Source organism: Monodelphis domestica, chromosome 1 (assembly GCF_027887165.1).
Source record: "Monodelphis domestica isolate mMonDom1 chromosome 1, mMonDom1.pri, whole genome shotgun sequence".
Lineage (NCBI taxonomy): Eukaryota > Metazoa > Chordata > Mammalia > Didelphimorphia > Didelphidae > Monodelphis > Monodelphis domestica.
Window position 1 is genome coordinate 270,948,852 of NC_077227.1, and position 14,073 is coordinate 270,962,924.

Sequence of the window (14,073 nt, forward strand, 5' to 3'; positions counted from 1 at the left end):
TGAGGTAGAGTTTAACTGATAGAGGAATTTTGCCAGCAAATCTTAAAAATTGAGGAAGGGGCACATTAAGTGCGAATACTTCAATCTCAGGAACTTTTAGCCACTTTCCTTTCTGGGCAGAAAATATGTGAGGGGCAATGATTAGGAATAGGAAGGAGGGAGGGAGGTTCTATGAGTACCATTCTCTCAGCTTCCTACCCAAGACTCAGCAGCATCTCAGGTTAGCATTTCAAATGCTTTTTCTTCTTGCACAGACAACCACAATGGGGCGGGGCATGATTGATCAAGATTGCCCTCTTGAGAAGGACATCATCCTTGGTAACTCCATTTTTGAGACGTTACCATGAAACAGTGGATAAAATACTGGACTTGGAAAGTCCTGGGTTCAAATCTCTCTTCAGACACTTATTAGCTCTGTGACCCTGGGTTACTCACCTAACTTCACAATGTCTCAAATGGACCATCTAAATTGGAAGGTTAGACTCTATGGCTTCCAAAATCCCTTCTAGCTTCAAATCTATGATCCTATGATCTTACACAGGCAGCTAGCAGTGGTAGAGTGCCAGGGCTGGAGTTAGGAAGACTCATCTTTCTGAGTTCAAATCAATTCTCAGACACTTAACGATTAGTAAGTCACCTGGGCAAGTTGCTTAACTTTGGTTGTTTTCTTATCTGCAAAATAAGCTGGAGAAAGAAATGGCCAACCACTCTAGTGTCTTTGTCAAGAAAACCCCAAATGTATCTCTGATCAATAAATGACACCACAATTCCAAAGGACTCATGGTGAAACATACTATCAGCCATTAGGTAGAAAATTGATACATATTGAAATATTTTTAAAACCTCCTACTTTTTCTTTAACTTTTCCTTGGAACATGGTTAATCTAAAAATTATTTTTTGTATAATTACACATATTTGTAACAGGTGTTGCTTTTTCTTTTTCCTCATCATTGGTTCGGGGAGCGGATAGAAAAAGAGAGAGAAATTAGAGCTAAAAAAATTAAAAATAACCTCTGTTGTTTAAAAAATGAAAAAAAGTCCAAATGGGGTCATGAAGAATCAGATATGATTAAAAATGACTTAACAACAAAATGATCTACATACTTATAAAAAATAGAGATAATAAACATGGAAATAGGTTCTGATCAAGGACACAAGTAATACCCAATGAAATTGCATGTTGGCTGCAGAAAGGGTGGGTGGAGGAGAGGGAGGGAAAAATATGATTCTTGTAACCAAAAACAAATAAATAAGTAAATACAAATTTAAAAAAAATAGAGATAATAAGTCATAGGTATTTGAAGATTATTGAACATGATCTTAGAGGTCATCTCATCTGAACCTCTTATTTTACAGAATAGGAAAATGAGACTCAAAGAGGTGCTTTTCAATTATCAGGGAGGAACTCTGCAAGAGTAAAAATGTTTGGAATCTTATTTGGAATGACTATCTTTCTAGAGCTTGTGTTATAGACAGGAAGGAAATATGGATCTAGTTTGACATGTACTCTAGTTTTCAGGAAATCAGATTTCAAAGGGTTCTAAGGAAGGATAGATAGGATATCATGAACTATAAAATTATATAAAAAGGGAAGTCAACTCAGGGAAGATGAGAGATAATGAAGAAGTAAATTATAAAGACACAAAGTGAAACAATTTCACTAAGGAGGTAAAAAATGGGACTTGACTGAAAAGACTAGCATGGATGCCCAGGGAACTCACCGGACAACATAGTGAGAGAGAGAGAGAGAGAGAGAGAGAGAGAGAGAGAGAGAGAGAGAGAGAGAGAGAGAGAGAGAGAGAGAGAGAGAGAGAGAGAGAGAGAGAGAGAGAGAGAGAGAGAGAGAGAGAGAGAGAGAGAGAGAGAGAGAGAGAGAGAGAGAGAGAGAGAGAGAGAGAGAGAGAGAGAGAGAGAGAGAGAGAGAGAGGAAGAGAAAGAAAAAATGTCATTAATGCTAAAGCACAAAATGGGAAGAGGCCATGAGTGAAAGCCGAGGCAGTGATTAAGTGGCTTTTCCATGGTCACACAGCTAGTAAGTATCTGAGGCCAGATTTCAACTCAGATCTTCCTGACTTTCAATCCAGCATTCTATGTCCTGTGCTACAGAGCTGCCACTTTTTTTGCAAGGTAAATAAATAACTGATAAGAAAGACAGAGATGCTAATTTTCTGCTTTGCTTATGTTTTTTTCTCCCATGGAGAAATAATCTTTCCATTGGAAGATAAATAAAAATGGTTATAAGGAGTTGATAAGCAAGATGGATAGTAAGAGAACACCCAGTTACCTTTTTATTCTAGTACTTAGCCCAGACAAATTTAGGTCCTGAAATAACTGGCATGTGCAATTACTGAACCATGTCTATAATAGCAGAAATTTTTCAGAAAACAGAAGTGAAACTTCAAGATTGGACAAGGACAAAGGTTATCCTCGCTTTCAGAAAACATGAGAGGACCACAAAGTTTGAACACTCTAAGCCAGAGATTTTGACTTCAATTTGTGGGCAGTCTTAAAAAGATCATTAAAGATTTGGCCAATATCTAGAAAGGAAGGAAGTGACTGCAAAGAACCAACATGGCAAAATCAAAAATAACCTCATTTCATTTTTTGACAGGATTATTTAATTTGTAGGAATTTAAATTTGTAGGAATTTAAATGTAATTTGTAAGGAACCTAACTTATAGTTGGGGTCTGTGGAATGCTTGAATTCCATTTAGGGCAGCCACTTTTATTCAATGTATTTTATTCAGATATGGAACTTTGAGGGTTATGTAGCTCTCTAGGCAGTTGTTTCAAAATAAGGGAGTTCCATTGGCCAACCAGGTCCAGACAGTGGTCATTACTTGGCCTGAAGAGGTGTGATATATAAGAAATTCTGTCAATCAGGTTCAAACAGTCATCATTACCTTTTTAACCCTAATGTTTTGCAATTTTCTTCCTACCACAAAAGTGTACTTGGGTTTTAGCATAGCTTTTACTCAGGCTTCTGTCTGATCTTTAAAATTCTTATCTTCTGTCTTGCAGAAGAGCAGTAAGGGCTTGATAATTGGGGTGAAGTGAGTTGTCCAAGGTCACACAATGAGACAGTGTCTGAGGCCAGATTTGAAGCCAAGACCTCCACCTCTAGGCCTGGTTTTTTATTGGTTGAGCCACCTGATTACCCCTCAAGTTTCTATACTTATAGAAATGTTGAAGTGAGGTAGACTAACTGTAACACAATCAAATGGTTTCAGAACTGTTTAGACAGACTTAAGAGTAGTTGTTGTTTTGAGATTTATTATTATTCTCAGATGTGAGCATTCCCCAAGAAAGCATTTTCATACTCACAGAACACACACAAAAAAAGGATTCTGTTTGAAAAGGAATTGGAATCAGAAATGGAGTGTAACTTTTAATTCTTTCCCATTTTTTCAACTTTTGGGCTTTTTCAGCCTCAGATTTTCCACAGTCTAAGTATACTGTAGCTGTTTCTCTAGCTCTATCAACATTGTATGAATATAGGTGGAGCACACTGGCTGTCCATCAGTTATCCTTTGCCTTTGAACATGATTGATTCATCTTTTCTATTCATACATCTCTCTGATGTAAAATATACTTTTCATTATTATTTGTTGATTATATATTGCAGCCAATTTATACCTATCTTGCCCCTTCCTGTTGTTTTCTGGGCAACCCAGAACTTTCTTTGGAAACTCAGGTATTCTGTGACTTAGAGTTGTACATTATTACTGTAAGAAACTGGTATTAAAAAGATGGACTTTCATTCCCCTGTGGCTGAGATATTTTCTGAAAATCTTGTGAAGTATCAGTTCAAAATTAGGTTTTCAAAATGGAATTCTGAATTTGTTTTCAAAATTATCAGTTCCTTTTTTATGTAACTTTTCAATTTCCTCCTCCCTCTGCCACAGAGAGATCGTTTGTAATAACTAACTCAGTGAGGACAAAAGTAGTCAGTACATACAGTATCTTGAGATTGGAATGTTACCCCAAATATCTTCCTACCAATTAATTTTCCTGTTTAGCTATTGCTCTAAGTATACTTTGAGCACAAAAGTTGAAATACCAGTTTTGGCTGTAAAACATGTCAGATTCTGATGTCATATGGTTGAAAATAAATGTGACCTAACCAATTTTTCCAGTTCTATTTGGTTTGACACAATGAAATTAAATATTTAGTTCTCTTAACACTGCCCTAAATAAGTAATATAAACAATGAAGATACTGCCCTCTGTGATCCACAAAGGAATTCAAGAATCAGTGCCAGAGACAAGAATGTACTTCTAAGCCTACTTTTTCTGTTCTGTTTACATTTTACAAATCATAATCCTTTCTTATTTGAAAAATTCAAGTCTATTTAGTAACTTAAATGTTATCATGCAAGATCTTTCCATGTTTGTTCATTTCTTTTAAATGAAAAGCAATCATATAAAATAATTTTTAAAAATGGAAAGTTTTTGAAAATCTTACACTAAATTTTAAAGATGTCCCTGTAAGAATCTGCTGTCATACTTTGTCATGGCAAGGAGATGACTTGATTTTCAATGGCTGTGGCAATATTCTAACACAAGGGTTCTTAATAATGACTGACATTTGCTTAGCACTCTAAGATTTCCACAATGTCTTATAAATATCATCCCATTTGATCCTTACAACAACCCCCTGGAGTAGGTGCTTTTATTACCTTAATTTTGCAGATGAGGAAACTGAAATTAAGAGATATTTAATGACTTGCCATATAACTAGTAAGTATCTGAGGTAGGAATTGAACTCTAGTTTTCAGTGCTCTACATCCATCATGCTAAAGATTCCTAACATTTTTTAATATCTCTGTCACTTTTGACAGTTTGGTGAAACCTGTGGACCCTTTCTCAGAACAGTGTCTTAAAATGCATAAAATAAAATACATAAGATTAATACATAAGCTGCGTGACCAAGGGCAAGTCATTTAACCCTCTTTGCCTCAGTTTCCTTATCTATAAACTGAGCTGGAGAAGGAAGTGGCAAACTACTTTGGTATCTTTGCTATGAAAACTCCAAATGGGGTCACAAAGGGTCAAGATATTACTGAAATGACAAAACATCAAAAGACATTTATATGCCACTTAAAAAAAAAACAACAACAACCCAGAAACCTGGCTTAGGATCCATACTGTGTATCAGTATCCAAGGCAGAAAAGCAATAAGAGTTAGGCAATTGTGGTTAAATGACTTGCCCAGAGTTACACAGCTAAGAAGTATCCAAGACCAAATTTACACTCAGGACTTCTTGCATCCAAGCCTTGCTCTCTATCCCCTGAGCTACCTGCTGCTCCCATAGAACTTTAAAATTTGCAAAACCTTCACTAATATTAACTTATTTGATGCCCACAATAACCCTGGCAGGTTGGTGCTTTTATTATCGCCATTTTACAGATAAGGAAACTGAGGCCAACATATTAATTAACTTGACCACAGTCATATAGCTAGTGTTTGAGGCTACATTTGAACTCACATCTTTCTGACTCCAGGGCTAGTTCTCTACCTATTATAATACCACCTAGCTATCTCAAATATTAAGGATTAAGAGTGTATATAAGTACTAAAATAGAATTGTTACCTGTTTGGAGCAATTATCTGCAAGTCATAGGTACAAAATAAATATTTTTCAAGTTTTTTCAGAATCTCTTGGAGTAAAATATGATAGAAAGAGCTTTGTCTGAGTTGAGGTTTCCCACCATTATCACATAGGCTGTTCTTCCACAATAACAAATGACCATTTGAGAAATATGGGAGGAAATCTCAGAACTAATTAACTCATAGTTTGTCCATTGATTTTGGAGTCCTGACTTCTAGGATGCTATCGTGGATTCTACTGATCTTTGGAATAAATGACCTTGGGAGTCCTTTTCAGCTCTAAATCTATGATGTTATCACAAAGTTACCAAATCCAGTGGCATTTTCTCAATCAGCATTCTCCTCAACCTTTATGAAGCCTGTTGATGTCTCTCTCTTCTCCTTGATACCCTATTTTTCTCTAGGTTCCCAAGACACCACTCTCTCCTCATTGTCCTCCTGCCTATCTATCTGACTGCTCCTTCTCTGTCTCCTTTGCTGGATCTTCTTCTAGAGCACCTCCTCCAGTTAGAGAATTCCTCAGGGTTCTGTCCTGGGCTCCTCTCTATATACTCTAGACTTCACTCGATGATCTCATCAGCTCACATATATTCAAAACCTTCTCCATGCTAATAATTCTCAAATTTTCTATCCTGTTCCAAATTCTCTTCTGTCTTTAACTCTCCCAATTCCAGCTGCCTTTCAGAAATCTCAAGCTGGATGTCCAACAGACATCTCAATGTATGAAACAAAATTCATTATCCTTCCCTTTAAATCCTCCATTTTCCAACCTTCCCTATTACTATTACTAGATTCATTTCCTCACTATTAACGCCATATCCAACCTATTTCCAAGGCCTGTTGATTTCACCTTTGGAACATCTCATATATATTCCCTTCTCTTCTCCGATACTGCCACCACCCTGCTTCAGGTCCTCATCACCTCACTTGGATTACTTCAATAACTTGCTGCCTGCCTTGAGTGTTTCCCCACAATGTAACCCATTTTCCACTCAGCTACTAACATGCTTTTCCTAAAGCACAAATCTGATCATGTCACCACTGCCTCCCCATTAAAAAAAAACAACCCAAAACTCCAGGTGGCTCCCTATTACTTTCAGGATCAAATATAAAATGCTCTGTTTGGCATTTAAAGCCCTTCATAAACTAAACCCTTATTGCATTTCCAGTCTTCCTATATATTACTTCCACATAGCCTGATATTCAGTGACATTGATTTCCTTGCTGTTCCATAAAGAAGATACTTCATCTCTGGGCTCCCAGTACTTTTTCTGTTTGTCCTTCATGCCTGGAATGCTCTCCTTCCTCTGATCTAACTAAAGACCTCCCTCTTCCTTTAAGTCTCAATTAAAAAAACCTTCCACAGAAATCCTTCACCAACCTCTCTTAATTCCAGTGCCTGCTCTATGAGAATGGTTTCATATTTATCCTGCATATAGCTTGATATGTACATATAAAATTTACTCCCCCATTACATTGTACTCTTTGAGGGCAGGGACTGTCTTTTTCTTCCTTTTGTATTCTTGGACCAATGCCTAGTCCATAGTGGATGCTTAATAAATGTTGATTGATTGATTGATCCTATTGTAGCCAGCCTCCTGACAGTATGTGAGCCAAGAACAACATTTTGGGAAGGGTCACAGTGCTCCTATTAGGTATTCAATGGTAGGCAACTGGTGTGGGATACCTTTTCAGACATCCCTTCTGATTCTCCTCACAGAAAATCCTTGTGGGAAGGGTTAACTTTTGCAAAGACCTTTAAGTTTACTGCAAAATGATAGCAGATTCAGTATCTGTCTTGCATGCAACTGTAGCAGTAGCTTTCTTCTTGCAAAAAAGGTTTTGTAGTAGCCAAGACAAAAGCCAGAACAGCCCACAGTCTGTTTTTTTAAGCTAGACTGCTAGTCAGCCTCTGCTACCACTCAATCTCTGGCAAAGGACAGTATCACTGATAATGTGGCAGCTGCCTCTACTTTGACTAAATTGCTCCAGGGACCAGAAGGCTAGCTCTTTTTCTGTCTATGCCCTTACCCTAGAGGGGTGTTGGCAAACCTGTGTCACACATGTGCTGGAGGGGGCTGCTCCCCTCCCTCTCTCCACATGCACCTGAGGACATTTCTCTCATCATCTGCCCCTCCCTATCTGCAGTAAGGCAGGGACGAGGGGGCTCACATGTGGCATGAGCATTGTAGTTCAGTCACTCAGTCTCTAAAAGGTTCACCATCACAGCCCTAGAGTATGCTGCTGTAGCTTTCACAGAATCTGAAGGAATAAACAGGTGTGTAGAAAAGGGGTGGTGCTGCTTATACATCATGGGAAGTGGACACAGATGCTGTTCATTACTCAAGTTATTTTGCTCCCATCTCACCCTTTCTTGATGCCTCAGGTGGCTCTGCTGCAGACATGTTCCTTAGTTAAGAAAGGGGATTAAATGGAATTCAGTGTCAGCACCTGGGTCATTAGTGAGAAGCCATGTGGTATAGTGGTCTGATGTGGAGGCAAGAACAACTGTATTTGAATACCACTTATTATTGTGAATCCCACAGCTTATTAGCTGTGACCCTGGGCAAAACATTGAAGCCCTCTAAGCTTAGTAAAGTTCCTTTATCTATAAAATAGAAATAATAACAACACCTACAGGATTATTTTGAGGTCAAAGGAGATTATGTAAGGACCTTTGCAGACTTTTAAGTGCATTATAAAAACTCATCATTATCACCATCATTATTATGGTCTCATTCTTATCTTTCTGAAGGGATTCAAATAGAAATGATCCTAAGAAAGTTGCTGACTTCCAATTCTCCTTTTATATTTAATGTTCTATTTGCTGTTGTAGAAGTGGATAAAATACCTGATTTTTATAGCTGAGTAGAAGTATTAGGACATAAACTCATCCTTGATAGTCTCACTAAATGCATCTTTGATATAGCTGTCATATAGGCAAGATTAATAGAGATGACATGCCGCTTATTGTTTCAACATGATTTTGATCTCCTCCCCTAAGTGTCTGTATTTAAAATTTTTTCTTTCCATTGTAGCTTGAAGATGGTGACTATTTAGTATGGCAATTAATGATCTTGAAGTGGTTGAATGGGAAAATTTTTGTTTTTCAGAGAAAATTCTGATATGGATTTGTTGTGTAAGACATATAAATGATTAACAGATGTAGATCGATAACTGTATGTCTGTCAATATGTAGATATATGTCTCCAGTTTGTCATACATAAAGAAGTAATAGGTTCAGGATTGTTAGAAACTTTGGAATATTCAGTAAAATCAGTATAAATGGCACAGTGTTTTAGGGCAGTTTGTTTAGTAATTCCTGAATAGATAATATGTTTTTCCTTTTACACATGAGACTTTTTGACACACCTTTTTTTTGCTCCTCAGCCAATATTTTATTTGTTGTAAGCGTTTATAGGTTTTTTTATGATACAGGCTTTGAGTGTGTCAGCCAATAAACTTTGTATAAATCACATAAACATGTAATTAGCCTATATTTGAAAAGATCACTGGTGTTTTCATCCTTTGGTAATAGATGCCTTCTGTTAAGAGAGGAGAAATCAGGCTTACCTCTGAGAGGAAGCTGGTAAAGTGCCTATTAATAATTAATGCACTACTGCAAGGCATTTGAGACAATAACAATGGATCTTATCTAGCCCAACCACTTTTTAGTTTTCTTGAGAAGCTAGAATTTCAGTCACCTCCTTTGACATTACTAATCTGTCATTATTATTGTTGTTTTTAGTGCTGTTCTTATATTTATTAGTGTGGTACATAATATCTTGTTTTGTAGATGATACTGACAACAAATTGTATTAAATTGTGACTGTCACAAATGATTAGTGCCCTTATGGAAAAAACAGCTACAATGCCATAAATATGAATCTTTGTAGTAACAAAGGAAGCATTCTGTGTATATATTTTAATCTTAAAGAATGACAGTGTATTTTTATATATTTGAAATAGTTTATTGTTCATATGCCTCTTTGCAAATCCATTGCAGAAATACTTGTTATATATTTCTTTTCTCCATTCATCTTCCAATGTACAGCAACTCTCCAGAGAGACAGAATCTTCAAGCATTTTACTCGGAAGCGCCAGAGGGCTATGCGAAGACGAGTTCATCAAATTAATGGGCATAAGTTTATGGCAACATATCTGAGACAACCTACCTACTGCTCACATTGCAAGGAGTTCATATGGTATGATTCCTTCACATCTCCTCTCTAACCTTTCCCTATCAGTTATGATTTTATAGAGTTAGCTCTTTATTTTGAAATTGTGTGATACAAGGATAGCATGATTAATTGAAGCACGGTTTTGGTGACCTGAGGATTTCATTTTAGTCATTAGTGTCAAATTATTGTCTTTTCAGATCTTTTACAAGCAAATAAATATCAAAAATTCCTTCCTTCCTTCCTTCCTTCCTTCCTTCCTTCCTTCCTTCCTTCCTTCCTTCCTTCCTTCCTTCCTTCCTTCCTTCCTTCCTTCCTTCCTTCCTTCCTTCCTTCCTTCCTTCCTTCCTTCCTTCCTTCCTTCCTTCCTTCCTTCCTTCCTTCCCTCCTTCCTTCTTCCTTCCTTCCCTCCTTCCTTCTTTCTTTCTTCCTCCCCCTCCTTCCCTCCCTCCCTTTCTCCCTCTCCTCCTTCCCTCCTTCATCACTTCTTCCCTCCCCCTTTCCCTATCCCCCTTCTCTCCCTTCCCTTCCCAGAGAAGTCTGTTTTTTTTTCTTTTATGTGGTGTTTAGAGTACTTATTTTAAAACCCGAGATTAGTATTTGGTCATAGGCCATATGTAAGTCAAAATTAAGATATTTCTACACTTCTAGCCTTTTGTGTGTTGTCTGTAGGATTTCACATTCTTTTCACAAACTTTAACTGTTTCCCTATTTTAACTTTTAAAAAGAAATTGTGTATATTTTTGGCATTAAAAGATAAAATATGTTGATATAGAATACTGTACATGTATTTTACACATTTCTGAATCTAAACTTTTTGTACATGATTTTCTGGCCTTCATGTATTGTCTGTGGCTTTCACAAAACTCCCCCCAAATTCCCATTTAATTTCTTATGCTAACATTCAATATATTGAAACCACGATGGGGAAAGTCTCAATGTGGAAGGGAGTCTGGGAACAATTTGTTATTGACTATAGTAGGCAGAAAGAATTATAGCTGTCTCTCAGGTCATATTGTGATGCAGAATCAGCTCAGAGTCAGGAATACCTGGATTCAAGTCCCATCTCTGACACATACAATTAGCTTTGTGATCCTAGGAACATTACTTAATTTCTCAGCTCAACTTTTAGATAATTAAGTTGTAAATGGAGATTCTTCCCCAGGACTTCTCTAAACTAATGAAATCACAGGACTAGATTAAAAAATATTCATGTAGCTTCAACCTTTATCAACAATCATACTCTAATCTCTAGCAAATATTTTGGTTTTTCTGTTAAGAGGCAAAAAGATTATAAATTATCTCTGGGAAGCCATCTCTACTCATCACAACTCAAGGGTATTTTAAAGACAAATCATTGTAAATCAGCTGAGCTAACAGAATTCTCTTTAATGAGTTACTGCCTTCTAAGCATAGGCATAAAAAATAACAAAAGAGTGAGTGAGAGAGAGAGAGAAATAGAGAGAGAGAGAGAGAGAGAGAGAGAGAGAGAGAGCGCAAAAGAGGGAGAGAGAGTGAGAGAGCACATGAATATATGTATATATATTTCTGCTCATACATATATTTCTGCTCAAATATGTGGTACAGAAAAAAGATTGTGGATCATTGCCTAAACTAAGTAGGAACAATTATGAAAAAAAAATTATGAAAAAAAATTGCCAGAGACCTATTTAGGTGTTTCTCCCCAAATCTAGTGATTTAATAATAACAATAATTAACACTCATATAGCAGTTTAAGATTTATAGTGCACTTTGCTTATGTTATCTCTTTTGCTTCTCACAACAACCATTGGAAGGGTAGGTACTATTATTCTCCCTACTTTACAGATGAGGAAACTGAAGCACAAATGCATTAAATGAGTTGCCTATACACAATTATTAAGGGTTGAATAGGATTTGAAGTAAGATTTTACAGTGCCAAGTCTACCACATTCTCCATTCTATCCCCTAGCTGCCTCATTTTTAAAGGCTCCTGCACTTAGTCATGAGCACCAGTGAGAAAGTTATAATATATTTTAATTTTCACATGTATGCTTGACTTAATTTGGGGACAGCAATTGGTTAGGTTAAATTAGAATTTTCAAACATGAACTTTTGTAATGAGTGTACCAGATCTGGACAAGAGTAGCAAGGTATAATATATGACACTATTCCTATACCTGTAGTTAAGAGAGTTTGGGATTAAAATTTTATCCTGATCAACTTCCTGACAGTGAGCAAGTCAATTACTCTCTGAAAGCTTATTTCCTCATCTGTAAAATGATGTTAATAATACCTACTTCACAGTGTTGTGAGAATCAAGCAAGCCATGGAATACCAAGAGGGGATATTTATAGAGAGCTTTGCTGTTTACAAACTTTTTTTTACAATCAGTATCTCATTTGATCATCATAAATATTATTCTCTCCATTTTTAAGATGTAGAAGGAGAAAAGATGTTCAATAAGGTTAAAGGATATGGGCAAGATCACATAGCTTGGAATTGAACTCAGGTCATCTGCTCTTATCATTTACACTGTGCTCTTGATTTTAGTAAATATGATCCTTCATAGTAGAATGCTAATCAATTTATAAATCATTTTTCTTTCTGAAGAACATTATCCACTAATCAGATTTTAATCTTTTTTAATTTCAACAAGTATTTAAGTTTTTGTTTTTGTTATTGTTTGGTCATGGGCAAAGATACTGGAATGCTTTGTCATTTCTTTCTCCAGTTCATTTTATACATGAGGAAACTGAGGCAAATAGGATTTATTGGCTTGTTAGGGTCGCTATTAATTATCTTGGGTTGGATTTGAACTCCAGAAGATTAATCTTCCTGACTCCAGGACCAAGATTCTTATGTATTGCATCACCAGCTCCCCCATTTGTAAAATCCCTTTATTGTCATATAGGTAAAAAGAACACTGAATCTGGACTCAGAGGTCCAGGGATCCTGACTTTGCCTTTGTGATTTGGGGAAAGCCACTTAATCTCTCTGGGCTTTACTTTCCTCAGCTGTATAAAGAGGGATTTAGAAGAGATGAACTTCAAGACCTTCTGGTTCTAATTCTATGATCCAATGAGTACTGAGGATCCAAAGGCAAAACCAAGAGAATCCCCAACCTCAAAGAGCTCATGTTCTATTGGAGGAATGTTCCACATGGTGAAAATCATGAGTGCTAACTAGCATCAGCTAGTTTAAGTTAAAGACCTGACACTTTCTAGCTCTATGACTTAGGACAAGTCATTTAACTCTCTGAAAGTCTCCCCATTACTCTTCTTCTCAAGTGATATCTCCTCTACTTACCTTATGGAATTGTTGTGAAGAATGCTCTTAATACTATATAATTCTCTTAGCAATATATAAATGTGGGCTATTATATATGCAGTGTGTGTGTGTGTGTTTATACATGTATAAACACATGGGCAGCTGGATATCCCAGTGGATAGAGCACTGGACTTGGAATGAGGAGGATTCATCTTTATGAGGTCAAATCCAGCCTCACATATGTAGTATCTGTGTGATCTAACTCTGCCTTGGTTTCTTCATCTGTAAAATGAGCTGGAGAAAGAAATGGCAAATCACTCTATTATCTTTGCCAAGAAAATCCTAAGATGGTGTCTGTAATTGGACATGACTGAAATGACTGAACAACAACACAAACCCATACACAGTGTCTTGAAAGTCTTAGTACAAAGTTATGCTTTAGCTATGGACCCTCACATCTTTAAAGAAGGGAGATGAATAGTCTCATCTGTTTTTCTGGGACCAAATTTAGTCATTATTTCATTCAATTTAGTGTTTTGTTGTTGCTATAATTTTTTTAATTTGGTTCTGCTTCCTTCACTATGCATCATTTCATATAAGTTTTCCAATATTTCTCTTAATTCTTCATATTCAACATTTCTTTCAGCACATTTATAAACTATTACATTTGTCTACCACAATTTTTATAGAAAATTAGAGGTTAGTTTTAGTTTAAAATTGCACTAAGATGTTTGGAATAGTGTGTATTTATGTATATATATATATATATATATATGTATTGGCAAAGTATACAAATGAAAAGCAGCTACCAATTTATGCAGATCTTTACTCATTTAGTTCTACAAGAGGAAAACAATTATGTGTCCTTAGCTCTCCTTCTTATTTTCCTATTCATAGCCTTACTCCTTCCAAGTAAATGTCTAAATTAGAGAGTCAGCAAACCTTTTCACTTTTCAACAACTTTATAAAAATTATTATTTAATTTTACATTTATTGTCATATCCTCAGATTAACTCAGATCTTTAGAACACAGTT

General features: G+C 36.3%; 1 protein-coding gene across 2 annotated transcripts in view; it reads left to right on the top strand.

Annotated features, from left to right (window-relative positions):
• The window catches only part of PRKCH (protein kinase C eta), a 286,419-nt gene that overhangs the window by 140,823 nt on the left and 131,523 nt on the right, over positions 1-14,073 (top strand). For both annotated transcript variants that reach the window (XM_001377520.5, XM_007472981.3), the window contains exon 3: positions 9,666-9,816. In XM_001377520.5, the coding sequence (XP_001377557.2) occupies positions 9,666-9,816 (151 nt within the window). The remainder of the gene's footprint in view (positions 1-9,665; positions 9,817-14,073) is intronic.